The sequence below is a fragment of the Crocodylus siamensis genome, chromosome 8 (assembly GCF_052110815.1).
Source record: "Crocodylus siamensis isolate JL-2025a chromosome 8, ASM5211081v1, whole genome shotgun sequence".
NCBI classification, from domain to species: domain Eukaryota; kingdom Metazoa; phylum Chordata; order Crocodylia; family Crocodylidae; genus Crocodylus; species Crocodylus siamensis.
This window is the reverse complement of record NC_143402.1, coordinates 57522699-57550339: the sequence shown is the minus strand read 5'-3', so window position 1 is coordinate 57550339 and position 27641 is coordinate 57522699. Positions and strand designations below refer to the sequence as shown.

Here is a 27641-nt window from a genome sequence, read left to right as displayed (position 1 = left end):
GAAGAAGGGCCGGGGGGGTCCCCTGTCCCTTGTACAGCCCTCCCCGCCCCCACAAAAGGCAAGATCGTGCTGTGCTGTACAGGCTTTATTCATACACATGGCCTTTCAGCCCAATGGGGGGGGGGGCACACGGACTACCCCCATGACACGAGGGGGCAGATATTTGCATATGGGTCCCAACCCCAGTGGTGTGCCTCAAGGAGTGTTTGGAGGGGGGTTTGGTGTCTCCCCCAGGAGAGTGCCCCTTAGTGAACCATGGGGGGATGTATATAGGGGGTAGGGGCTGAGCAAGGTGCCCGCTGCATGCTGGGCCTGTTAAGGCTTGGTTTGGGGGTGGTGGGGCAGGACAGGGGATCCCCCACCATGGTGAGGAAGGGGTGGGGCTCCCCTGTAGACGTGGCAGGGCCCATGGACCGGCTCTGTGGGCCCTGGGCAGTTGCATAGTGATCAGTGCCAGGGATGGGGGATGGGGGGGAGGGCAGATGAGGGGGACCAGGGCAGGCCTCAACTCTGCCCGGGTGACATCTTCCAGGTGACTAGGGTTCACTGGGAGTGACCTGGTGACATCTTCCTGCCAATAGGCAGCCTGGTGATGATGCCATGGGGTGGGGACATCACCCAGGCCAAACTGGGGCAGAGGACAGGTGGAACTGGGTATGGTGGGGTCACGGTGGTGTGCCAGGCTGCATACTGATGCCAGCTGATGTCACAGCCTGCCTTACGATGACATTAAATCTGGGAGGTAGCCCGGTAGCAGCACAATGAATATTACTGCCTAGGAAAGCAGGAGGATGGTAATATGGGACATGCCCCCCCCCACCCCAGCTTTAAGCCCCCTCCATTCCCCAAAGGCTCGAGCTGGAGCTACCTCTTACCCCACCACCTGTCCACAAGATCTGAGGACTGGGGGCAACTTTGGGGCAGTAGGGTGTCAAGGAGAGGGCTAGGTTTGTGACTGCAGCCCCCTTGGGGTGTTGGGGCAGGGGGATGATCACAGTATAGCTCCATTAGTGGATAGGGTATTGTCTCATATATATTTATATATGTATATCAGATATTTATATATGTATAGGTACTTTACAAGGCCTAATGCACACAGGACATGCCATTTGTGATGGAGGTGGAGCCATTGGACCACACAGGGATCCGGGGGTCTCCTCCATGCCTTCTCCCCATTGATATGGAGCTTGGATAGTTGAGGGGGTTCCTCCCTGACGTGTTCCCCCACACTTAGGGTTTCCCTGCTCTGGCCAGTGTCCCAGTAGCATGGACAGATGGGGGGGCACATGCCCCACAAGAGGCTCCCCCTTAGTGCCACACCCCATTCTTCTCCAGGGGGGGTGGGAAGGGGCCGATTGGGCTCAAGTGGACCCTGCCCCTTCCCCTCTGCTGGGGTCCTGAGTGGGAGGCCCAGCCCATTCTTGGCACCCTCAGTGCAGAGACATTTGGGGGGCTTGGCCCGGGACCCAAGGGTTGTATGCTCCTCCACCACCTCCACTAGCCACCGCTCTGGGATGACAGGGGGCTCCGGGGCCCCCCAGGGCTCCACCACAATGGGTGGAGGCCCCTCCGCCATGCCCCGCTGGCCCTGCTCATGCTCCTGCACTGGGCTCAGTGCTTTGGTGGGTGCCCGGACTGGGGTGGTAAAGCCCTCATCTGTCTGGAGTCCCTGGGGTCTCCAGATGCCACCAGAGAGGTCACGGGGGGCACTGAGAGCCTCCAAGCAGGCTGGCAAGGCATCCTTCACATGAGCTGGAGGCTCCTTGGTATGATATGGGGCCTCCTTGATGTGACCTAGAGGCTCCTTGACATGACCTGGAGGCTCCCTGCTGTGAGCCGGGGGCTCCATGGTAATAGCCAGGCCTTGCTTTGTATAGGCCAGAACCTCCTTGGCTAGGGACAAGCCATCCTTTACATTGCCCAGGGTCCCTTTGGTGAGGACCGGGCCATCCTTGGCGTAGGCTGGAGCTTCCTTAGCTACGGCCAAGGTCTCCTTGTTAATGGGCTCCCTAACAGTGGCTGGGGGCTCCTTGGCAATGACCTGGGGCTCCTTGGCAACCAAGGTCTCCTTGGTGATGACAGAGGTCTCCTTGGCAACAACTGGGCCTTCCTGGAGGTATGCCAAAGTCTTCTTGGCTCTGGCTGGGATCTCTGTGGTGATCCCAGAACCATCCCGGGAGTAGGCCAAAGCCTCCTTGGCACCAGCCAGGGTCTCCATGGCAATGCTGGTGCCTTCCTGGGAGTTGGCTGAAGCCTCCTTGGTGCCAGCTGGGGTCTCCATGGTGATACTGGCCTCCACGGTGCTGGCTTGATCCTCTTGGCGACCTGGGCACCGGGCCCCGGCTTGCCGGGCAGCTCCATCACCAGGACTCTCACCCTCGGCCTCAGCCAGGCTGTGCAGGCCGGGCTCAGGTGGGTGGAAGTCCTTGCGGTAGTCAGCATGGGTGCCCTCCAGGCTGAGCTTCCTCAGTGCTGCCTTCTTGTCAGGCCCCAGCTTCTCAGCTGACTGCACCCGCTTGAGCAGGGGTGAGCGGGGTGGCTCAGCGCTCTTGGGTCGGGCCCGGGCCACAGGGGGGGAAGCATGGAGCTTGGCAGGGAAGCTCTGTGTGGTGTGGGAGCTGCCCACGCTATGCCCAGGCAGTGGGGGTGGAGAGGCCTGCGTGGGTGACGGCGTGTGGGCCAAGGGCGAGAGCGGGATGTTGCCAGCCGACTTGCAGCGGGCCGATCGGTACTGCCGGTGTAGCTTGGGTGACAACCCATGCAGGGTGCTGGGCCGCATGTGGTGCGAGGCACCAGCCGGAGAGTTTGGTGTGCTCGAGGCCGGGGAGCTGCTCTGGGATGAGGCACCTGCCAGGGGGGAGGTGGTGAGAGCCTGTGGTGAGGGGAACCCCCAGCCTGAGCCCCCATCCCACACCAGGCCCCTGGATGCCCCTTTTCTGATGCAGCCCCCCTTGAATCATTCTCTTGCTGCAGAAGGCAACCAGGCCCCCATGACACCTCTCTTCTGACAGACTCCTCAGAATCATCCCATAGCTTCAGGGGCACTGGTCAGGCCCTATGACAGCCCACTTCTGACACCCCCCCATCTCTCTACTTGGGAGGGGGTCTGGCCATAGGGACCACCACCCCTCACACTCTGCTCCAGGCCCTGAATCAGCAGGAGGCTGGGGTGGGGGGAAATCTCTGCCACTGCCCAGTCTGTTCCCACCCTGATGGACAGACAGATAAACAGACCGTGACAGCCCTAATCTGGAAGGGGGTCCTGCCCTGTTGCAGCAGAGGGTGAGGGGGTTGGGGGCGGGTATTTACTGGGTGGGGGGTGCCACCTGGTGGTGAGTGAGATCCCTGCAGTCCATGCACATGGAGATGATAGGGGCCACTCCAACCCCCAAAGGCAGCTCCCCTCCCAATCACCCCTCCTGGGGAAATGGGGCAAAGGCTTCACAAGGTGTGACAGACCCAGACCCATTTCCCACCCCATATGTGCTAGGGAAGGAGGGGGCACACACTTTGGGACTCCTGTCACCCCAGGCCCCCACTAGTGGTGCCAATCCCCACCCCTTACCCATTTGTACCATTCTGCCTCCTGCTGCATGATCCTCTCAGGCCCCCTGACCCCCCACATAGGACTCTCTCACCCCAGTGCCCTCTGACTCCTCTCATAAGACCCCTCTCATGCTGTTATCCCCTGACTCCCAATAAGGGCCCCCCACCTTCTGATGCCCCTTGACTCCCCCTTTCAAAACCTCTTGGTGCCCCTGGCCCCCCATAAGACTCTCTCCAACCCTTGGTGACACCCATAAGGCCCTCCACTTCCCTGTAAGACCCCTCTACCCCCACACACCTCACACAATACATCTTCCCCCTCAACCCACTCCCACCACCCCTCCATTTTGCCCGACGCCCCTCTGCCCCCAGGTACCAAGGTAGGCAGGGTCAGGGGCAGCACGGTAGCTCTGGGTAGGCGAGCGGGCACCCAGGCCGTGGGTGGGTGAGCCAGGCAGGCTGTCACTGGATGAAAGTGAACGGCTGAGGGAGGACAGTGATCGGCTGGTGTGTAGCAGGTTGGCCTGCTTGGTGATCTTCCGAAAGAGCGAGCTGCGCTTCTTGCTGAGGGGGAGAGGGAGAGGAGAGGATCATGGGAGCATAGAAACCACAGGGATCATAGAAGCATAGAAATTATGGTATCATGGGAGAAGAAATAGAGATCATGGGAGCATAGAAACCACAGAGATAATAAGAGCACAGAAATCATAGCAATCATGGGATCCCAGGAGCATAGAAATAAAAATCATAGGAGCCAATCAGAGTGATCATGGGATCATAGAAATTGCAGTGATCATGGGAGGATAGCAATAAAGATGATGGGAGCATAGAAATCACAGTGGATCATGGGAGCAGAGAGATCACAGAGATCATGGGATCATAGGAGTATAGACACCTCAGAGAATTCTAGAGATGTGGGCCTGGAAGAGAGCTCTGGAGGTCCCTCTAGTCCAACCCCTTGCCTGAGGCAGGATCAACCCTTTCCAAGCCATCCCAGACAAATCCTGGGCTGTGCCAATGCTCCTACTGGGACTCATCCTGATGGTCCCTGCTAGAGGGTCTTGCCCCTCCACTCACACTGATCACCTGGGGTCAGCAAGGAATCTTCCTGCTGCTCAGGCTGACATGGACTAGGGGTGTTGCCTTCTACTGCAGTGGGGCATGGCCACACCCTAGGATCTCTCGAGAACCTATTAACAACTCTTTCCAGCAGCTGGACATTGGCTACTGCGGTCCCCTAACTTTCCCCATGGCAGGTAAGGGGGTGATGTCTGGTGTTGTGTGGGCCCCCAGTGGATGTGAGACTCCACTACACCGTTTCCACTGACCCCCAGGCCCTGGCCCTGCTCCCTCACCTGTCCTGCCCCTCCTTGCTGGCGCTACGCCGGTTCCTCCGTGCCATCTTGGCCTTGTAGCTGCTTTTCCGGGCTGGTCCCACACGAATGGACGTGTTCTCGAAGGGCGTTGTGGTCACCATCACCTTGTTCCCGCTCTGTTGGCAATGGGTCAGGGGGAGGCAATGGGGGGCACTAAAGCAGGGGGCGTGGCCTCCCCTCCACAGGCCATGCCCCAGTCAGGCCTGCCTCTGCTCTGCAGGCCGTGCCCCCGCAGCCTAGCCTACTCCTTCTCTCCATGGGTCACACACCCACCCCAAGCCCTACCTTCTCCCCACAGGGCCCACTCCCACAGCCTAGGCCCCGCCTCTTTGCTATGAGCCACAACCACAAGCTCCACCCTGTCCCCATAGATCACATCCACACCCCCTAGGCCCAGCTTCCTTCCCATAGGCCAGACCCACTGCATGCTCACCCCACAGCCTAGGCCATGCCCCCTTTCCCACAGAGCACACCTCCATAGCCTCAGCCCCACCTCCTTCCCACAGGCCACACCTACCCCATGCCCTATTCCCTACCTACAAGCCCCACCTCCCAAGTTCCACCCTCCCTCTAGGCCCCATCTCCTGAGCACAGGCCCCACCTCCACAGCCTAGGCCCTGCCCCTGCCATCAGAACCTGCCTCCCACCTGCATGCCCCACTTCCATGCCACAAGCTCTGCCCGCAAGCCCTGCCCCCAGCACTGACCTTGAGGATGAGCTCCACGACCTCGGTGTGCACCAGCCCGTGCACAGGCTCCCCATTGACGTGGGTGATGAGATCACCTGCACACAGGCCTGCCTCGTGGGCCGGACCCCCCTCCTCCACGTGCTGCCAGCCAAGGTGGGGTGGTTATCAAGGGTGATCCAAAATGCAGTGGGGCTTCCTTTACCCACAATGCTATGTACACAGCACACCTGGCAGCCTGCCCAGCATGCATAGGATAGGAGGGCCCCACTCCCAGCATGCCATGCTCCCCAGGGGACTGATGCCTGGCTCCCACTCTGTTCCCACCCTGCCTTGCTGCCCAATGGATGTGAAACTTCACTCCCAGCATGCCCTGCTCCCCATTGGTGTGAGCCCCCATTCCCAGCATGCCCTGCTCCCCACAATTCCTAGCATGACCCACCCAGCCCTCCCCACGCACCCAGACAACGTGGTGCACACTGTAGATGTCGCTGTCGCCCATATAGACACGGATGGCACGCAGTGTGAAGCCATACTGCTTGCCTGCACGCTGGATGGTGATGGGCGAGCGCAGGCAAGTAACGGCTGGTGACAGGTCCCGGCTGGGCGATGAGTCCCGCGATGATGGGTTGGATGATAGCGACCGCGGCGACATGGGGCTGGCCAGTGGCGAGCTGCCATGTGGCTCCACTATGGGAGGACGGACCCAGGTGTTTGGGCTCCTGGCTCTATCCACGCTGACCGCTAGCCCCTGCTACCCTCCCAAAGCTGAAGAGATTCCAGGTGTCCTGGCTCCCAGCCCCTCCTGCTCTTACCCAGCACCCACTCCCCTCCCAGAGCTGGGGGTTGAACCCAGGTGTCCAGGCTCCCAGCACCCTCTGCTGTAACCCCCTGGCCCCCACTCCCCACCTACAGCTGGGATAGAACCCAGGTGTCTGAGCTCCCAGCTCCCACTGCTATAACTACTAGACCCCAGGCCCCTCCCAGAGCTGACGAGAAAACCCAGGTGTCTGTGCTCCCCGTCCCCCCTTCCTCCAACCCTTCAGCCCCACCTTCCAGCTCCAAGAGAGAACCCGGGTGTCTGGGCCAGATGGTACCTGCGGGGATCATGACAGACAGGGCAGTGGCCGAAGCCGACTTGATGACCTTGCCGGGTGTGCGAGGGCTGCGCTTCTCAGGGGCAGCATCACTGGTGAGAGGGGGATGCCGGGCACGGCGCAGCACCAGGTCTGTAGCCCGTGGGCCCTGCCCTTCTGCACTCCCTGCTTCAGCCCCCTTGGCCATGTCTCCTGTGGGCACAGGGGTGGATGGAAAGGCTGTGGGGGGAGTGCCATGGACCCACAGGGCAGCCTCACCCAAACCTGCTGGGAACTTTCCTGGTACTGGGGAGAAAACACAGGCACCCAGGCACGATCAGGTCTGAGCTCCACAAGACTCCTCTCCCCTCCCAGATCTGGGAAAGAACCCAGATGTCTAGGCTCCCAACCCCCACAGCTACAACCCCAGCCTCCAATCCCTTCCTATAGCAAGGAGAGAACTCAGATGTTCAGGCTCCCAGCCCACCCTGCTCTCACCCCCTAGCCCCTACTCCCCTCCCAGAGATGGGGACAGCTCCCCCCTTTCCCAGAATGCCTTGCATTCCCCAGAATGCACTGTTCCTAGCTGCCTACCCAGAATCCTCCGACTCACCCACAGGCGTTACCCAGCATCCACAGCAACCCCCACCCCGTATTTGTCAGCCCATTACCCTGAATGCCCTTCCCTGGTGGGGGAGGCAATTACAGTGGGGCAACATGAGGGGCAGTTATCCCTAGGGTAATTACCCCTAGGGTAATGGAATACAAATACCCTGGGATAATAGAGGCAATTAACCCAGGACAACATGGGAGGACAATTACACTGGGGTAACTTGCAGGGGGAGTACCCCAACAGAATGTTGGAGGGCAGTTACCTTGGGATACTGGGGTTACCTGCAGTAATGGGGAGGCAATTATCACATGACAATGGGGGACAATAACTATGGGGTAACAAGAAGTAATTACCCTGACATAATGGGAAGCCATTATCCTGAGGCAACAGTGGGGCAATTACTTCAGAGCAATATGCGGGAATAACCCTGGGGTAATAGGGGGGCAATTATCCTTAGGCAATGGAGGGGCAATTACCCCAGTGTGAGGGGGCAGTTACCTGCATGGCTGGCGGGAGCAGGAGTCTCACGGGCCTCGGCATGAGGGGAAGCAGCAGGGCTGGGCCCAGGGCTACCGCTGGTGGTGCTGCGGGAGCCAGGGAGGCCACGGGACCGGGCCTCAGGGTCTTCAGGGCCGGGGGGGCCACGCCCGGGCTCCAGCAGGGCTGAGAAGCGCCGTCGGGTGCCCAGGGGGGGGCTCGAGTCACTCTCCCCAAACGAAGACTCTGAGGCTGAGAGACGCTTCCTGCAGGGGAGGGAGATGGGGTGGAGGCAGAAGAACCCCCCATGCTGCTGGCAAGGAACCCAGGCATCCAGATTCCTAGCCATCCTCCCTTCCCCTTCCCCTGCCATTGTGCTAATCGACCAGATCCCCACAGCCTTCCCAGGAGACAGCAAGGAACCCAGGAGGCCAGGCTCCCAGTCCTCCCAGTTTTAACCCCCAGGCCCCACTCTCCACCCTGACCTGGAGTAGAACTCAGGTGTTTGGACTCCCAGACTCTTCCAACTAATTCCCCCCTACCTCCAGCACTGGGAAGAACCCAGGTGTCTAGGCTCCCAGCCCCCTCTGCTCTCTCTCCAGCCCTGGGGCAAACCCTGGCATCCAGGCACTCACATCTCAGGGGACCCCGTGCGCCAGCTGCGGTCGCGGGGCAGCCCCAGCCCATCGCGCCGCCCCCGCTCGTCCCGGCCTTTGCCACTCCCAGATGTGCCTGGACCCTTGGGCTCGTGCTGAGACAGATGCTCCATGCTGCTGTATACCTGGAGGGGGCACATACGTGTGCACATGGCCCAGCATGCCCTTCCCTGCACACAACCCCTGACCACGCCTCGCATGCATCCCTGATCTACCTCTCACACATGTCCATGCACTGGGTCTACCCCTTGCACATGCATGTACACCCAGTCCACTCCTCACACATGCATGCACACACTCCTGGCCTGCCCTTTGCACACGTATATCCCTCACACACACATGTACTGTGCACCCAGCCTGCCCCTCACACATGAATATCCCTTGCACATGCACCTGCCCAAACCCTGCCCCCATGGCTAGCACATGCATGCACCAGGCCTCCAGCTTGCTCACACCCTAGCCCCGATGCGCAGACTCCCCCACCAGTGCAGCCTTGGCCCTGCCCCAGCATGGGGGAGCATTGAGAGAGCTCTAGAGGGTCAAGAGGATTGAGAGGGATTGGGGGTACTGGGAGGGGTTTGGGGGCGTTAGGGGAATTGGAAGAACTGCGGGTACCTTGCTGAAGCGGGGGGAGCAGGATGAGAAGTGCCGGATCTCCACGGGCTCATCCTCTGTTGTGTCATCTTCATCATACGAATTCACATGGTGATAGCGGTCTGAGCGCGCTGCAGGATACCTGTGTCACATGTGGCCCCAAGGCTGGAAGCAGCCTGGCCCTGATGCCCCTACAGAGCCAGTTGCATACTGGCCCCTGGCATACCCCAGAGCTGGTTGCCCCCTGCAACACTCCCCAGAGCCAGCTACATCCCTGCCCCCAACATGCCCCAGAGCTGGTCACACACCAGTCTCTGACACCCCTCAGAACCAGCACCATCCCAGCCCCTGATGAATGGTTACATCTCGGCTCTAACACCTCCATAGAGCCAGCCATACCCAGCTCCTGGCCAGACGTTCCACCCCAGTGAGGGGAGCCTGGATCCCCAGTCCCTAATGCACCCCCCACCCCAGAGCCAGCTGCACTGTGGGAGTTCCAAAAGGGGGAGGTCCCTTAGGAGGGACACAGGGGAGTGTCACTTGCTGTCGAAGTAGCTGGTGTCCTCCTCGGACTCAAGGTGGGGAATGAACTCGGCCTTCTGCCGCAGCAGCCCTGTCCAGTCCAAGTCCTTGAAGAAGGCATGCTGCTTCACCTCAAAGGCCCCGCCTGCCACACACACCCAACACATTTGCACATGCAGGCACACAGGACACAGAATACAGCATCAGTGTGACAGAAGGTTGGGCAAAATGGGAGTGGGGGGCAGAGGAGCCTCATGGGGCTGGGGGGGTCTCAGAGGTTAGGTCTGGCTGTGACAGAAGTGAGGGGGGCAATAGCCAGGTTCTGGGGGACTCATTGGAACAGTGGAGGGGAGAGACAGTACTGGGGAGCAGGGAGTGTGATGAGGGAATTGAGAGGCTCATTGAAGCAGTGGGGGGGGGTCCATGCTGGGGGGCAGGCATCCGTAGGGGGATCTGAGGGGGACGGTGGGAAGATGGGAGCTAGGGGGTTCTGGGGAGTCTGGGGGATCTGAAGAGAAGAGGTCCCTGGGCAGATCTGGGGGGGGTGGTTCTGGGATCCACGGGGGAATCCATGAGGGGGTCAGCGGGGTTTGTCGGTGGGGGTCAGGGTGCACATGCGGTCTAGTGTGGGTTCCAAGGGTTTCCAAGTCTGAAGGAATGAAGCAGTCTGTGGGGTTTGGGAGGTAGAGGCTGTGGGGGGGAGTCTGCGTTAGGCTTGGGGGTCTATGGGGCATCCATGGTAGCACTGAGGGGGTCAGGAGGGTCTGTGGGAGAGCTGGGGTGTACAGGGGACCAGGGTTCCCTGGGGGATGGGGGGGTCTGAGCAGAAAGGTGGTTCCTGGAAGATCTGGGGGGCTCCTGGGGTCTCACCGGCGCCAAGGCGCAGCAGCGGGTTAGTCTGCAGCAGGCAGGAGATGAGGTGCTGGGCGTCGGGGGGCAGCGCTTCATCCCCCTCGGGCCACAGGATGTCGTCTGTGGAGGGAGGAGGTCAGATGGGCTTGCTAGGGCCACAAACCTCCCCTGACACAGCCCCAGAACAAGACCCCCGCCCCCCATCCACCACCCTACCCCCCACCTTCCAAATCACCCCACATCCCCCCTTACTCCCAGCATCCCCCGACCCCTGGTGCACTCCCCTGGCTCCTCCCATCCCATAGTTCACTTCTCCAGCATGCCCAACCCTGCTTGCCCCCCCCGACGCACCGGTGATGACCTGGCCGAAGAGCTCCTCTGGGGTGTCCCCGAAAAATGGCACACAGCCCACCAGGAATTCGTAGAGCACAATGCCCATGGCCCACCAGTCCACTGGTTTCCCGTAGCCTTGGCGCAGGATCACCTCAGGTGCGATGTACTCAGGTGTTCCACACACCTGCCCCATGCCAGAGGACTATTCAAGCCCCACCCCTTGGAATCTCAAAGCCCCTAGGCTCCACCCCCAACAGATCTGAGGCCCCAACCCCTGGAACCTCCAGTCCATGCCCCTGGGGGCTGAGGCTCCGCCCCTGGGATTTTAGGGCCCCGCCCCTCAGGAGCCACCCATAGAATCTCCAAGCCACACCCCCAAGGCCCAAGGTCCACCCTTGGAACCTTCAGGCCCCATCCCCAAGGGATCCAGGCACCGCCCCCTGAACCCTCCAGTCCCCCACCCCCTGGAATCAGGCCCTGCCCCCTGGAATCTCCAAGCTCTGCCCATGAAGGACCTAGGCCCCACCCCTATGGACACAGGCACCCTGCCAACAAAGACCCACATGTCCTGGCCCTCCGTGCTGCAACCCAAGGGTCCCCACAGCTCCATGCCCCAGCCCCCCCACCCCCCGACCTGCTTGTCGAGGAACTCGCGGGCGTCCTTCTCCACATGGCCCTCATACAAGTTGGTTGTGAGGCTCATCAGCCCCATCTTGGACAGCCCGAAGTCCGTAAGCTTGATGTGCCCCATGGAAGTGATGAGCAGGCTGGGGGGGAGGGTACCTGAGTGGGGACAGGGGGCACACAACCTCCCCCTGGATGCCCTCCCCAACACACACATCCAGGGGGCGGATGGGCAGACGGGGAGGGGTCCACAGGGACCCAGGAGTCCAGGCTCCCATGACCCTGGTGATAATAACCCACACCTCCCTCCGCAGCTGAGAGAACACAGGTGTCCAGGCTCCCTGCTCTAACCCCCCCAGTTCCCACAGCCCTCCTAGAGCAGGAGAAACCAGGCATCTGGGCCCTGAGCCCCCCTGCTCCAGCCCAGGTGTCCAGGACCTACTTGTCGGGTTTGAGGTCACGATGCACGATGCCATAGTTGTGTAGGTACTCAAGGGCCAGCACAGTCTCAGCAAAGTACAGACGGGCCAGCTCTACTGGCAGCGCCCCGATGTTCTTCAGCAGTGTGGCACAGTCCCCACCTGCAGGGGGCCCCATCAGCCCCACAAACTGGTTTAGATGCTGCCTACCTGTTGGGGCCCCGCCCCGGTCCTTCCCCTACTGGGGCCATTCTCCCTAGCTCCCACTTGGTGGCTGAGATGATGCCTTGGCTCTGCCCACGCATGCCCAGTGGCCCTACCTACTTAGGCCATTCCCCTGGGCCCACTCCATTTTGGCCACACTCCCTGGTTCCACCCATTTGGCCACTCCCCCAGTTCTAACTGTTTGGGTCATGCCCCCCTGGCTTCAGCTAACCAAACACCATGCTCCTCACTGAGATCATGGCCCTATGGGCACTCTGGTCATGGTGCCCCTATCCCTGCCCACCTGCTGAGACCACACCCCTGGGCCTGGCACTGAGGCCACACGTCATGCAGGCACCCAGTTGGGCTTTGCCCCCCAGCCTCAACCACACCATGACATCACTGCCCCCAGCATGTGACATCATAAACCATGGCACATGACATCACCTCACTGTGGCGTGTGACATCACTTTTCTAGCACATGCTATCACCTCCTATGGCATGACATCATGGCCTGTGGTGTGTGGCATCAGCCCTGTTCTGGCATGTGATATCACCCCACACTGGTATGTGACAATATCGCACCCAGCATCTGACATCACCACCACTCCAGTGCATTACATCACAGTCCCCAGCATGACATCACTGCCCTGGTCTGTAACATTAATGCCTCCCTGGTGTGTGACATCACCCAAGTGTGGTGCATGACTCCATCTTCTCTGGTGTGTGACATCACCCACTCCAGCACATGACATCACCTCCCCTCCAGCGTGTGACATCACCACAGCCCCAGGGCCCACGCACCTTCCACATACTCCATAACCATGCAGAGGTGGCGGCGGGTGTCGAAAGAGCAGAACATGCCAACTACAAAAGGGTTCTGGGCAAAGGTGAGGATGTCACGCTCCACAAATGCCTGCCGCATCTGGTTGCGCAGCAGCAGGTTCTGCTTGTTGATCTTCTTCATGGCAAAGCGCTGCCGTGTCTCCTTGTGCCGCACCAGGTACACAGCCCTGGGGGGAGAGCAGGAGGTCATGCCCAAAGCCCAGAGCAGGGAGAGAACCCAATTGTCCAGGGACCCTACACCCCACTCAGAGCCCAGAGAGGGGAGAAAACACAGGGGCCTGAGCAGAGCCCAGAGTGGGGAGGGAACCCAGGCATCTGGGGACTTTGCACCCCACCTGGAGTGCAGGGCAGGGAGAGAATGCAGGTGCCCAGGGACCCTGCACTCTGCCCAGAGCCCAGAGCAGAAGGGAGCCCAGGTGTCTGGGGACAGTGTATCCGACCTGGAGCCCAGAGCAGGGAGGGACCCCATGCTCCACCCTCCACTCCAGCTGCTGCACCCCACTCAGGTCCCACAGTGCTGAGAGAACCCAGGTGTCCAGGACCCAAGCCCTGCACTCAACCTTGAATTTTCAGCAGGGAAAGAACCCAGGTATCTTGGTCCCCAGCCCCTGCTCTGTCCCTTGTACCCTGCCCTGATTCCACACCAGGGAGAGAACCCAGGTATCCTGGTTCCCAGCAACCCCTACCACCACCGGCCCTGCTCCAACCTGTAGGCCCCACTCCCCGGAGCAGGGAAAGAACACAGGCATCCAGGCCCCTCCTGCACACTCACCCATAGGCCCCATTGCTGATGAGTTTGATGGTCTCAAAATCTCCTTCTCCTGGCGGCTTCTTGGGCCTCAGTGACCCCCGGCTCTGGGGACAAAAAAAGGGGCCCGGAGTGACAGACCATGGGGGGAGCATGTACATGAGCATCTACATGTATGGTAGTGCACATATGTCCAAACCCTTTGCCCTGCTGCGGCCTGCCATGGGGGACAGCAAGATGGGGCAGGTCCAGATGCCCCAAGTAGGGGGCAGGGGCCTTGCCGACACCCCTCCAACCTTGCCCCAACACATATCCTGGGCCTCGCCAAAGATATGTATATCCTGGGGTCTGACCTCAGCCAAGTCATCTGTCTCCGGTGTGTTGGAGCCACCACTGTCCTGCTCCTCCAGGTGAACCACGTCTGGAACAATACAGGGGGGCGGGGGGTCATGGGAGTCCCTGGGGCAGGGACTGGGCGGGCACATATGCAGTCACATGCAATAGTATGCAGTCCTTGGGTGCACACATGCCCACACTCTGTGTGTACATGCATCTGAGCATGCTTCCACATGCACGTGTGTACAGTAGTACCCATGCAGTCCCACGCCCATGTGCACAATAGCACATATCCAGTCCTACACCCACGTGCACAATACCACATATCCAGTCCCACATCCATGTGCATGCTAGCATACATGCAGTCCCACACCCATGTGCAGCTGGCACATATGCAGTCCCGCCCACATGTGCATAGCAGCACACATGCAGTCCCAGTTGTGTGTGCCCTACCCAGTAGCACCCATGCAGTCCTACATGCATGTGCATGCCAGCACACATGCAGCCCTACACGTGTGCCCAGTAGCACGTATGCAGTCCCATACGTGTGAATGCTGGCACACATGCAATCCCACACACGAGCAGAGAAGCACACATGCACCCCCATATATGTGCCCAGTAGCACATATGCAGTCCCACACAGGTGTATGCCTTGCCCCCCCAGGAGGCACCTGGGAAGGGGTCACGGGTGAGGCCGAGCTGGCTGATGATGTAGCGTGGGATGTCAGTCTTGACCAGGTGTCCTTCCTTGGCATGATCTTCAGCTGCCTCCAGCAGGTGGTAGAACTCCTCGGGGTTGAACTCCTGCATCCCCCCCCAACCCCACATCAGCCAGAAGGCCGGGGAGGGGAGGGGGGGACAACCACCGCCTACAAGCCAGAGCCCATGGGATAGGGGCAGCCAGAAGGGGGTACAAACATGTGTATGAGGGGGGCAGGAGTGGTGGGCTGGGATCAGGCAGTGTGCATGTGTATGTTGGGAGGAGGGGGGTCAGAACCCTGTGCATGTGTATGCATCTGTCTTGTGGGCATCCTATGCTGTTTGGGGGCTGTTTGTAGGCACTGCCCTCTGTGGGTTGCTCCTGCTGTCTATGTACATTAGTGTGTGCATGCATGTTTGTGTGTCAGGGGCCTGTGGGCAACGTGCACATATGTGGGGTTGGGGGGGATGTTCCTGCAGACATGAGTCCCAGGTATCTGTGTGTACTGGGGTATGCACCAATGTATGTGCACAGCAGGAGAAGGCGGGGCTGTTTAAGGCATATGCGTGTTTCTTGTGCCATGCAAATGTGGTTCACATATGTGTGCGCTTGTGTGGCATAGGGTGGGCATATGTTTTGGGGTAAGGGGTTGGAAACACGTGCACATACAAGTGCACATGCACATACTTGCATACGTACATACATATACACCCTCCCTCCTAACCCTCCTATCTCTCCTGTGGGATGCTTCCCCTGGGGCATGGGCAGGGATGGGGTCCCATGTGCTTCCCCCCACCCCACCTCCCATGTCCCTGCCTGTGGTTGCCAAGGTGATCCTCTAGCAACCCAGTACCATGGCTGTTGCCAGAGCAACCTGCGGCATCAGCAGCCCCGCCCCCCAACCTGCTGCCTTGACCCATTGGCTTGGTGGAGGCAGCAGTTCAGCAATTGGCTGGTGCATTGCCAGGAGCAGCTGGATTGGCTGGCAAAGGTGGTGCAAGCCCTAGGGTCTGGACCTGAGATTGGGCCCTTCTCCAGTGATGTCACCCTATGGGTGGGGGACACACAGGAGGGAGGGGTCCAGTGGGGTGCCCGGGACTCCCACACAGCTGGGCTCCATCCTCAGTGTGGCAGGGCGGGGTTGGGAGCCCCAACGCCTGGGCTCTTTCCCTATTGTGGGAGGCAGCCTGGCTTTGTGGTGGGGGGTCTCTTGGAACAGCCCCTGGTCCCTCCAGCCCTGCCCCCGCTTACCAAGCACTCAAGCAGCCGGGCTGGGCGGGAGATGATGATCAGCAGCTTCTTCACCAGCTGCGTCACCTGGGCCACTTCCTCACTCTGAGACCGCTCATAGGCCTGGGGTGGGGGGAGGCGTGTGGGTGCAGTGCCCTGGGTACTTCCGTCCCTCCTCGATTCCCTCCAGGACCCCTACATCCCACCCTTGACACCCCCATTCACTCAGGTCACCCCCAGCCCCACTGGATGCCCCCGCCCTCCCCACTCCTCTCTGGAACACCCTCATTACACCCAGGCAGTCCTATGCCCCTTGGGTTCCCCCAGTTACCACCCCCCAGATACCCCCATCCCTCCACAACAACTCCATTCCCTCCCATTCTCCCCCACCCCCTCAGACACCTCCATCCCCCTTGGGACACCCCACAAGGGACCTCCCATGCCCTGCAGCCACTCCCCCCAGACATGTCCAGCCTTGCTCACATCCTGCAGCAGGGTCTCCACATTGCCCTGCAGCTCATGGAAGTAGGCTGAGGTGATGAGGCCACCACGGGCCTTGGCCAGGCAGTCACGGGCCAGCTCCAGCACCTGGTGCTGTATGAAGCTGAGGGCACCATCAGCCAGTGGCTCTGGGCCCCCCGTTCCCACTGTGCCCACCAGCTCCCGCAGCTTCTCCTCCATCTGCGCCGTAGCCTGAGGAGGGCGGGAGGCAGGTGTGGAGGTCAGGGCGGGACCCAGGTGTCTGGGCTTAGGTACCCCACAGCAAGCCTCGTGCCCAGGGCCCAGGAAACCCAGGTGTCCAGGTTCTTAGCACTATCCCCGCAACTGTAACCACTAGGTCTCATACAGGGGTCAGGGAACCCAGGCATCTGGGTGCCCAGCAACCACCACTGTAACTACTAGGCCTCATGCCTAGGGCCCAGGGAACCCAGAAGTCTGGGCTTCCAGCAGCCCCCCAGCACACCTTGTGCCTGGGGCTCAAGGACCCCAGGCATCCAGGTTTCTGGCATCCCCCCACTGAAACCATTAGGCCTTATGTCCAGGGAACCCAGGGGTCTGGGCTCCTAACACCATGCCCCCCCAACCCCCCCATTGTAGCCACTAGGCTTCATACAGGGCTCAGGGAACCCAGGCACCTGAGCTCCTGGCACCCCTGTCCACCTACATTGCAAAACCACTAGATCTCACCCCCAGGGCTCAAGAAACTCAGGTGTCCGGGCTCTCAGGCACACCCACTGCAACCACTATGTTTCATTCCCAGGACTCAAGGAACCCAGGTGTCTGGGCTGCCCCCAAAACCCTACCTTGGGGAAGCGCTCCTTGTACACATGGTTCATCATCACAATCTCGTTATCATAGGACGAAGGCGACCGCCCAGGGCTGCAGAGGGGAGGGAACATGTCACAGACCGCCTGGTACCGAGATGCAGCCACCTCTGGGGAGGGGCCCTGTGGCCACACAGAACTGCATCAGGGCTCTGCATGGACATGGCACCCCCTGGAAGTGATGTTCGGGAGACTGGCATTGCCTGTCCAGGCACAGCGCCCCCTGCTCCCTGCAGGACATCTCAGGGAACCCAGGTGTCCAGTCTGCCAGTCCCTCCCACTGCAACCACCAGACTCCCAGGCCCCTAGGAGACCTGGATCTCCCCTGAGGTCTCCCATCCCAACTACCCTGCTCTACTCAGTCCCACCTTTAAACAACCCCCAAGGCTCTGCCCACCCCACTTAGCCCCTCCTCCAGGCCCCAAAGCCCTATCCCATGCTGATTAGCCCCACCCCCCCAGAGGCCCTACCCATGTTGTAGGCTCCACCGCCAAGACCCTACCCCTGCCCTACCCTGCATAGCCCTGCCACTACCAGGGCTGAAGCCCTACCCACATTGTACGCCACTGCTCCCCCTCCCCAAGCTCAAACACCCTGCCTCACCCTACCCATTTTAGCTCCACCCCAGGGCCCCACCCTGCCCCATCAGTCATTGCCCCTCCCTGGTGCCCTACCCCTAACCCTGCTCTGCCTCACCCAGCTTAGCCCCACCCTAACCATGCCCCACCCCTGGCCACACCCTACTGTAGCCCTAGGTCAGGCCCCACCCCTACCTGAGGCTGCGGGAGCGGGGGCGCACGGCCGGAGAACGCCGCCCACCGCCATCATCATCAGTGATGCTCTCGGAGCTGCCGAAGTGCTTAGACAGGAAGTGCAGCTCATCCAGGGTGGGCTGAAAGGGCAGCTGGTGCAGGCGCTCCTGGGATGAGCACGACGACTGGGGGGTGGCACTGGTCACACTGGGGGAACTGGGGACCGCACCGGGCATGCACAGGGCACCCCTTACAGCCCCACGTGGAGGCCCCACCTCCCTGCCTAGCCCTAAGCACAGGGCCCATTTCCCCACCCCCAGGCTCTGCCCCCCCCCCCGAGGCCCTGCCTCCCAGCCCCAGGCCCCACCCCTCCCCAAGCCCCACTCTGAACCCAAGCCTTACCCCATCTTCAAGTCCTGCCCCCAAACACAGGTCCCACTCCCTACCCTAGGTGTCCCCCCCATTCTAAGGCACCAACTCCCAACTCAAAGCCCAACTCCGCTTAGGCCCCACCTCCTGCCCTAGGCCCCACCTTCAGCCCCAGGCCCCGCCTCTTCTCCAAACCCCTTCTGGACTTAGGCCCCAACTCCACCTCAAGACTTGCCCCACCTCCAGGTCCTGACCCCACCTCCTAACCCCACCTCCCAGGTACAGGCCCCACCCCAGCCCCATGATGAGGCCCCGCCCCTCCACCCCAGGCCCCGCCCCCACGATGCCCCCACTCACCGAGACCGTGGAGCTGGGTGTGTTGGTGCCATAGCCAGAGGAGGGCAGTGAGGCCAGCGACCAGCGGCGTCCGTCAGCCCTGGAGCACCAGGGAGCAGGGGGTTAGAGAGGGTTGGGCTGGTGAGATCCGGTGGTAGCATCCAGTCCTGGGAGAGGACCTTGCCTGGGGGATCCACGCTGGCAAGGCATCTAGCCAGGTCAGTGGGATCCAGTCTGTGGGGATCCACTCCAGCAAGGGGTCTGGCCTGCATGGGATCTGCTCCTTTCAGTGGGAACTAGTTTGGAGGCATCTGCTCTGCAGTGGGATCTAGCCTGGGGATCTATTCCAATGGGGGAGCTAGTCTCTGAGGGATCCTCTATATTTTTTACATCTAGTTGGTGCTGGATCAAACTTCCCCATGATGGGATCCAAGCTAGGGATCTGCTCCTGTGGAGGGATCTAGTCTGCAGAAGATCAATTCCTGCAGTGGGATCTGGTGCCTGGGGATCTGTTCTTTCAGTGTGATTTAGTCTGGGCTTTGGGAAAGAAGTGGGGGCTAGTGGCTAGAGCAAGTGGGGGCTGGGAGCCTGGACACCTGGGTTCTCTCCCCAGTTCTGAGAGGGGAGATTACAGCTGTGGGGGTGAGGTGGGCTGGGCGGCCAGACACCTGGGCTCTCTCCCATGTCTGGAGAGAGCCGGGTAGAACTGAGAGCCCAGACACCTGGGTTCCCCATCCTTTGGGGTGGGAAGGTCCAGCCCCCATTTGTCATGGGTAGGCACCCTGAGGCTCCCTGGGCCCAGGACTGAGACCCAGTACAGTCATCCCACCTCCCAGCTGGTGGGGTCCGGAGGGACTCACCTGCGGGAGGAGGCAAAGGAGAAGTGGGCAGGCGCACTGGGCGAGAAGGTGCGGGGGCTGTCCAGGGGACTGCTGCCTGTGGAGGGAAATGCAGACTCCGTGAGGATCCCATATCTAACACCAAACCCCACACCCCGCCCACCATGGGGAGAGGGGCAGGGCCACCAGGCCCCCCTGCTTTCTGATTGGCTGCCACTCCCTCCTGTCCCCATGAGCAGCCAATGGGTGGGGGGGTCACTCACCAAGGTGTCCAGGCAGGGGTGAGTGGGGGCGAGGCAGGGTGGGTGATGTGGACGTCAGGATCAAGCTCTTCCGGTTGCTGGTTCGGCAGCTGCAAAGAAGTGGGGGAAACTGAGCAGGGAACCCAGGTGGTTGGGTTCCCCCATCCCCAAACTCCAACCATTACACCCTATGCCCCAAGAGTGGGGAGGGAACCCAGGAGTCTGCACCCCCAGCACTCCCTGCTTTGCCTCCCTAGATCCTCCTCCCTGAGCTGGGGAGACAGCACAAGAGTCTGGGCTCCCAGCCCCCCAGCTCTCACCCCTAGGGTCTGCTCTCTCCCAAGGCAATGAATAAAGTCCAGGTGTCTCAGCCAGGTTTGTGCCTGGGGGAGGGACCTGTCAATCACATCTGACTGACAGCTCAGAGACTCCCCCCCAGGACACAGAAGGGGCAATGCTGAGAGCTGGCAACTCATCACACCCAGGGGCACAGCAAGGAGCCAGGTCCTGACCCCTCTCCCACTTGCACCAGTGCTAGAAAGTGGGGTCCAATGGTTATAGCTGGGGAGAGGCTGGGAGCCCAGACACTTGGGTTTTCTCCAGCTCTGAGCCCACACGCCTGGAAGCCAGACGCCTGGGTCCATCATCCTATGACCCGCCCCCACCCCCCCTGCCCTGCATGTTGCTCCTTGGCTCTCTCTGGGCTCCAGCCCAGCCACCAGGCTCCTCCCCTGAGGTGGCTGCATTGCAGTGGTGGAGAGCAAAGAGACTTCCACAAGGTCACATGGGGAGTCAGTGACAGAGCAGGGAGGAAACACAGGACTTCAGGTTTCTGCTCCCTTTAGGGCAGGGGGCTGCAGGTCAGGACAGAGGGCCACTGACAGGGTGGTGTCTGTTGAACCCATTAGTGATTGCCCCCTAAGCTTCACCCCCTTGTGATGTCAAAACAAGGGCACACCCAGCAGACTGCACTGGCCTTAGCATGTCATCAACAGAGCCATTGCTAGGGACCAGAGTTAACAGGGTCATTCCTGCTGTTCTGCCCCTTTCTGGAGGGCTGCAGGGGAACAGGGGCTCTGGGGGTCACATGTGTATGGCATTGGTGGCAATAGCATGTCCCAGAGCAGGTGTGTCAGCCTGGTATGATGGGGCATGTGTCAGGGTGGGACAGATGCCAGCATGGGCATGGGGTTGAGGGAGCATGGCAGGGGTATCCATCCATCTGCCCATCTACCTGTCCATCTACATCTGCAGCAGGATAAACAGCTCCAGTGTGGGGCTACAACTGGCAGTGTTGGTGATACCACAACAGGGAAAGGTCACATGTGTGCAAGCATGTACTGATGTGTGCAGGCCCATCTGGACACACACAAGGGGCAGACTCAACTGCAGTGGTGTGGACCGTTACCAGGAGAAGTGTGCAAGCAATGCACACACAGGGCCTGCAGATGTGAGACTGGGATGGGGAACATGTGTGTGCATGGATAGAGATGGAGGAGGAACATGCATGTGTGCACACACACATGCACACTTTGCACACACATAGATAAACATGTCCCACATAAGATGTGTCCTCAGCAACGCCCTCCCCCTCCTCCTCCTCTCCCCACCCCCCAATTGCTACAGGGCACCAACATGCACATATGCACACACAACACCACAGATTCACCTGCTGTGAGCACAGACATGGGAAAATGCACAGTGCAAACAGACACCATACACACACACTCAAGAGACACACCCGGACAGGTATGCACACACAGACACACACACAGACATGCATGGACACATGCTTCAGACTGATCTGCATCACAAGTTCCTGCCCCCCTCAACACACACACAGATGCATGCTCCAGATGGGTTTGCACCACAAATCCCCCCCCCACACACACACAAGCCCAGATTGGTTTGCACTACAAATCCCCCACAACACACACATGCACACACAGACATATGTATGCTTGTATACACACAAACACACGCAGACACAGGCAGCCACACACCCTAGACAGGTCTGCACTGCATATTTCTGCCCAGCACTGACACACACAGAGTGCACACACCCACACCCTCCCACTGGTCTGCATAGCAACTCCCCTGCCTCATCACTCCTGTGTGCACACATATGCACATGCACACACACACACACACACACACAGAGGCAGCCAGACACACACTCCTGACAGATCTCCACCACAAATTCTTCCCCACAAACACATGCACCCCCCTCCCCCACAGGTCTGCATCCTAAGTCACCCCAACACACAGACCCCCCCCCAGCCCAGTACATGAAAACAGCAGGGGGCTGGAGGGGGCACCTGCCGCCAGCCTTCCATCCCCCGCCCGGGCTGGACTCAGCCCCCCATCCAGCCTTACGAGGGACAGATGGACATGGGGGCGGGCACGGATGGCTGGACGGACAGGCGGCAGTGAGCCGCGCGGGAAGAGACAAGCCGGGGAGGGGTCTGTCTGTCCAGACGTGCCGGGGGCCGGTCACAGGGCTGGGGAGACTGACGGACAAGGGGATTGACGGGACTGGGGGGTTCGGATGGACGGGCGGGAACGAACAGACAGGGGGAGGGGGGCGCGGGACTGACAGACAGACGGACACCGCCCCCTCCTCCCCGCAGCCTGCGGCGCGCCGCCCCTCCGCCCCAAACCCCTGACATCCCCGCGGGGAGCTGCGGGGCGGGGAAATGGGGGTTCAGGGAGGGATGCGGGGGCCCGGGGGGTCCAGGGGGTGGGGGGGCGGTACCTCTTGGTGCGGCGGAACATGCCGCCGCCGCCGCCGGGCGCCGCGGTCCAGAGCGCCTCGGCCATATCCTGCCGCCCGCGCCAGCAGCGGCCCCGCACGCGGCAGCGGAGGAACCGGCGGGGGAGGGGGCGGCGCGACTGGGCTGCGTGTGTGCGCGTGCCTCGGACGCCTGGGTTCTGGGTGTGTGCGGGGCGGGAGGGGGCTGCGTGTGAGCCTGGGAATGTGCGGGGTTGGGGGGTTATATGGTGTGCGCATATATTGCAGTCTGGATGTATAGATGTGTGTGTGTGTGCATGAACATACGTGCTTGTGTGTTGTCGTTTGGGTGTGTAGATATGTGCCTGTATGTGTACATGTGTGCACGTCCATGCCAGGATACTGACTCTGTGTGCATGTGTGTGTGTCTGAGACCATGAGTGTATGTACATGTGTACTGAAGTCTGGATGTGCGTGTACAAGTATGGGTGCACATGCATTTGCCTGCACAGCATGTGCATGCTAGGACGCTCTGTGTGTCCCTGTGCAGGGTTTGCTCCGTGTGTGTATTATTTGGTGCCTGTGTGTGCACTAACATGCATGAATGTGACTGCACTACTGCATGTTGGGATGCTGTATGAGTGTGTCCATCCAGGGTTTGCTCACTGCATCTCTATGTGCACTTGTGTGTGTGTGAGACAGGATGTGCTTCTGTGTGCTTGTTTGTGAGTGCATGTGTGTACACACACAGGCTTGCTATACCAGATGAGGCTGTGTGCACATGCTGGGAAGTGCTGCGTGTGCATGATCACACTCTGTAGCAAGCCGCTGCCTTGAACGTGTGCCTGTGAGTATGCATGCACATGCGTGTGTTCCAGGGTGCTGTCTCTCCGACACACACATAGAGTCTGTCACGCCATTGCTTGCATCACATAAAATGTGCACACATGTCAGCCAGGGACACAGGCCCAGCAGTGAACTGCACCCCCAAGGGCTTCCCAACATACACATACACACCTATGTATATGCACTCATGTATTCTTTTAGTGTTATGCCAAACACATAGACCTTCCCTGCACTTCTGTCTCACACACACACACAGACACACACATGTGTGATAACACATACATGTACCCCCACAGCTATGACACCTCCACCCATCCCCACAGCCACCAGCCAGGCTGGTAGGGCCCCAGGCCCAGGCTTCATACCTCTCCCCACCAGCTCCTCACAGCCCCTGGTCTCCCCCCACCCCCCTGGATCCCTCACAGCCAGGAGAACACTGTGCTTCTGGGGTTGCAGCTGAGGCTGGGGTGGAGCCAGACAGTTATAGGTGACAGGCATGGAGCTCCTGGGGGTCTCATGCATGTCTGTGTGGGGCTGGGGACACTGAGGTGGCACCAAGAGGCATCAAGGGGGGGTATATATGTGTATCCCATGGGTGTATGTGTGTGTATGATCTGATACATGAGGTGTGCACATGAGGTGTTTATCATGCATGTGTGTTCATATTGCAGTCCTCTGTGTGTGTGTACATGAATGTGCACATATATGTGCATATATGCATTGTGCATGTGTGGGTTTTTGCATTTTTGGGTTCATGCCCATAGAATGTGTTTGTGCACATACATGACTGCAGGTGTGTGATGACCGTGTGGAATGGGATGAGCACAGGCACATATGTGTAGGTGTGGGGGCTGCTGATGGTAAGTGCTCACACCTGCCTGTGCACATGGGATCTAAATCGGGACCATGCACACATGTGGAGCAGCTGTGAGTGGCTGTGAGCACCATGTGTGTGCACAGAGGGCAGGGGTACAGAGGGTATGCACTCAAGGGGGGTGAGCGTGTACAGTTATGTAACACACATGGGCTTATATGGAGCCAGGTATGTCATAAGCAGTTGTTCTCAGAACATGTGTTGATGGCTGCATCCCCCTGCATGCCCATGCATGCAGCATACATATGACAGTGCATGTAGCTAGCCATATATGACCATGGCTGCCTGCACACTTGCACAGGTAGTATACACGCCTGTCTGAATGTGTATATGTGCATGTACAGCCTTGCGTATGTGCACAGATGTAGAGCCGCCTCCCACTTCCAGGTCTCCACTGTGGCCCAAGCCCCAAAAGGAACAAACTGGGCCCCCAGCCCAGACACTGCATGTGTGTACGCCCATGCCATGCCTGGGGCACCTCTTACCTGCTGCTTTTCCGGGGCAAGGGCAGGTCTTTCTGCAAGGCAAGCAGAGGGAGGGCATGAGGGTCTGGGTTGGTATAGGGGGAGCACAGAGGCAGAAGCTGCATTTGTACAGCATCTGGAGCAGGGGTTGGGGTGGGGGGGCAAGCCAGAGCTGGACTCCTGTGAATTGTGATGAAGTCATGATCACTGTTAAGTGAAGCAGAGGTGCTTCATCTGGCACTAGGAGATGGCTGGCTTTGGGGTAGGGCATTGGGGTTGGGTATAACAGGGACCCAGTGCTAAACTGGAGCTGGCTCTGGGGAGGGCATCACAGCTAAGGGATACAGGACCCTTCACCTGGTACCAACATGGTTTGAGGGTAGGGCATAAGGATGTAGCTGGCTTTGGGGTGGGCATTAAAGCTAGGGATATAGGCTCGTCACCTGGCACTAACATGTAGCTGGCTCTGGGGTGGGTGTCAGGGGCTGGGTATAACAGCTATGCCACTCCTGGGGTGCAGTAGGCTGTGGGTGGAGCATGAAGGCTGGGTATAACAGGGTCCCTTCGTCCAGTCCTGGCATGTGGCTGGCTCTGGGGTGGGTGTCAGGGCTGGGGGCACAGGACCCCTCACCTGGCACCAATATGCAGCTGAACCTGGGGTGCAGCATGTGGACAGCACCCCCTGCTGGAACCCCCCCCCAACCCAACTCCCTACAGCTGCAGGGGAGGGGGAGGGTTCATTTCTGCTGTGCTGGCAGTTAAGTGCTCTGATCCCATTATCCCCAGAGCTTCTCAGTGATCTAACCCGTTCCCAGGCCTGGCACCTGCTTGTCTGCACATCCCCATCTGCCTGTCCTTCTGAGTCACCCCCTGGCTGTGGGGGCTGGGACAGCCAGTCTTGGGGTGCAGGACCTGGGGTGTTCCTGAAGGGCATTTCACAGCCACACACTTACTTCATGCATGCGCTCTCTCATATGCACTCACACAGGTGTTTGCTCGACCCCAGCTGACCTCAAGGCACCCTGGGATTGACCCTGGAAGAGCCTGCCTCTGGGGTGAGGCATCAGGGGAGGGATGCAAGCTGCCCTTTCACCCCCACAGGCTGTGATGCAGACACCTCTGGGGTGGAGTGTGGCAGCCTCTAACCAACAACATATGGCTTCAGTTGGATGGAAACCCTCCCTCTGCCAGGCAGAAGGTACCAGGCCTGGACACTGGGGTACACACCTGCCACCACATACACAGGCCAGGCTCCCTGCTCCATGCCACAGCTACACCCCACTTCTGTTGCTTCTGGCTGGAGGTCCCCCTCCACACAGAAACCCCATCCAATCCTTCTTGGTTTCCAAAGCAGGGCCTATGCCCAACCCACCATACCACACCCTAGCCTGGCCTCCCCTGCTGCTGCCCCATCTGACTGTGCAACCAACATGTGTGTGAGCTGGGGACACATGACGGAGGCACCAGGGGATGGGCATGGCTGCTTCCATGTTTATGCAGGAGTCCAGGCCTGGACACAGACCACCACCCCTTTCCCCAATGGTGCAATATACAGCAGCCCCCAGATTTCTTTATCCTTCCTTCCACTGCTGCAAGGGGGGCAGGGTCCTTCCAGACCCCCCCCCCGCCCCCCTTCCCCACTGCTGGACCCCACTTCCAGGGCTCCTCCAGCAGGTACCCATCTCTGTCCAGTGCCTCCCCTCCACCTAGGGAATGGATCCAGGTGGGAGGAGTGCGGAAGAGTAGAAAGAAAGGGTACTGGAGCCTTGACAACAGAGGCCCCTTGTCTGGTGCTGGGATGTGGCTGACTCCAGGGTGGGGCATTGGGCGCTGGGTATAACAGGGGGCCCTTGCCCAGCCCTGGGATGCAGCTGGCTCTGGGCTGGGGTGCCAGGGGCTGCTGAAGACTTTAAGACAGGAAATGAAGGCAAAGCAGGGTGGAGTTTTCCAGTGGCCACCCCCAGGGGTTAACCCCTTGGCTGCTGGGGGCCAGGCAGTGCCAGGGGCTCTGAGGCACCTGGCATGACACAAACATGTTTACAGCTGTGCTGCAGCCAGGGGCCCTGGGGGGGTGGGGGGAGGCTCTAGGGGAGGGACTTTCCATCACACATCTAGTTGCAGGAGGGCAGCCAGTGATCCTTTTGTTCCTTACCCCAAATAAGAAGTTCCCCCCACTTCAGTGCTAGTTGCAGCACCCCCCCCCACAAGAAAGGGAGGTAGGGCCACAGTAGGGAAACTAAGGCAGAGAAGGGGATGGTGGAGCTGGGGCCCTGTGGGCAGTTGCGGGGTAAGTAGGAACCACTTGGGAGGTAAAGCCCCTCCCTGGACACCTGGATTCTCTATCCAAGATCCCATTTATTACCAAGCCCTGGTGGGGGGTGTGGGCAGGGGGGGACCTAGATGTCCAGACTCTCAGCTCCTACCACTAGCCCCTTGCATCTCTCCCAGGGCCCGCTTGGCATGCCCTAAAGCCCCACTGAAAGCCCCATTACCCAGCCCAGCTGTGATCCTCCAGGAGACAGGCCCCCACCCTGCATCCCCTGCCCCCCAGGCCCAGGGGATCCAGATTTTGAGGCCTTCTTCCTGCAATACCCAGGGGTGCCCCTGGGGGGCCACACAGGAGAGGTGGGGCATCCTGGAGAACACCAGCCCCACAGATGAACTGGGGGTGCCTACAGCCTCCTTCACATGCTTGTACATACATGCACACGCCTCGCAGGCCCCCTCACCTGCAGCCGCCGCCTCCGGATGATGCCCGAGTCGTCCATGACTGGTACTGAGGGGTGGGGGGGGCGGCTCCGGCGCTGCGGCGCCCGCACCAGCCTGGCACCGGCCTAGCTGCCCGGGGGTAAGGGGAGGAAGGGAGGGGCCTTGGGGGGCTCAAGGGGGTCCCTACTCCCCCCAGACTCAGCCGCCTGGCCCAGTTCTGCCCCCGGCCTGGGCATCACGCTGTGCCCCCCCCTGCCCGGCCATGCCGCCCTGCCGATGCAGCTGACTCTGGGGGGCGGCGCCTGGCTGGAGTGGGG

General features: G+C 60.1%; 1 protein-coding gene across 3 annotated transcripts; it reads right to left on the bottom strand.

Annotated features, from left to right (window-relative positions):
- Nucleotides 1-77: 77 nt before the first annotated feature.
- Nucleotides 78-27641, bottom strand: MAST1 (microtubule associated serine/threonine kinase 1). Of its 3 annotated transcripts, none has more exons than XM_090059438.1 (27): nucleotides 27345-27641; nucleotides 24637-24668; nucleotides 19722-19810; nucleotides 19480-19555; nucleotides 18641-18719; nucleotides 17936-18099; nucleotides 17142-17217; nucleotides 16321-16530; nucleotides 15859-15960; nucleotides 14579-14711; nucleotides 13925-13992; nucleotides 13596-13678; nucleotides 12782-12990; nucleotides 11797-11935; nucleotides 11365-11497; nucleotides 10749-10914; nucleotides 10416-10517; nucleotides 9568-9690; nucleotides 9045-9154; nucleotides 8409-8554; nucleotides 7795-8039; nucleotides 6705-6989; nucleotides 6068-6297; nucleotides 5629-5751; nucleotides 4902-5038; nucleotides 3923-4110; nucleotides 78-2847 (listed from the first exon to the last, which is right to left on the bottom strand). In XM_090059438.1, exons 1-27 carry the CDS (start codon nucleotides 27381-27383, stop codon nucleotides 1028-1030), a joined length of 5307 nt encoding a protein of 1768 aa, XP_089915564.1. In that variant the 5' UTR covers nucleotides 27384-27641; the 3' UTR covers nucleotides 78-1027. The 3 variants fall into 3 exon arrangements, with proteins under 3 accessions (XP_089915564.1, XP_089915566.1, XP_089915565.1); XM_090059440.1 differs by having other exon boundaries at nucleotides 6705-6896; nucleotides 27345-27640; XM_090059439.1 differs by lacking the exons at nucleotides 24637-24668; nucleotides 27345-27641 and adding an exon at nucleotides 22456-22567.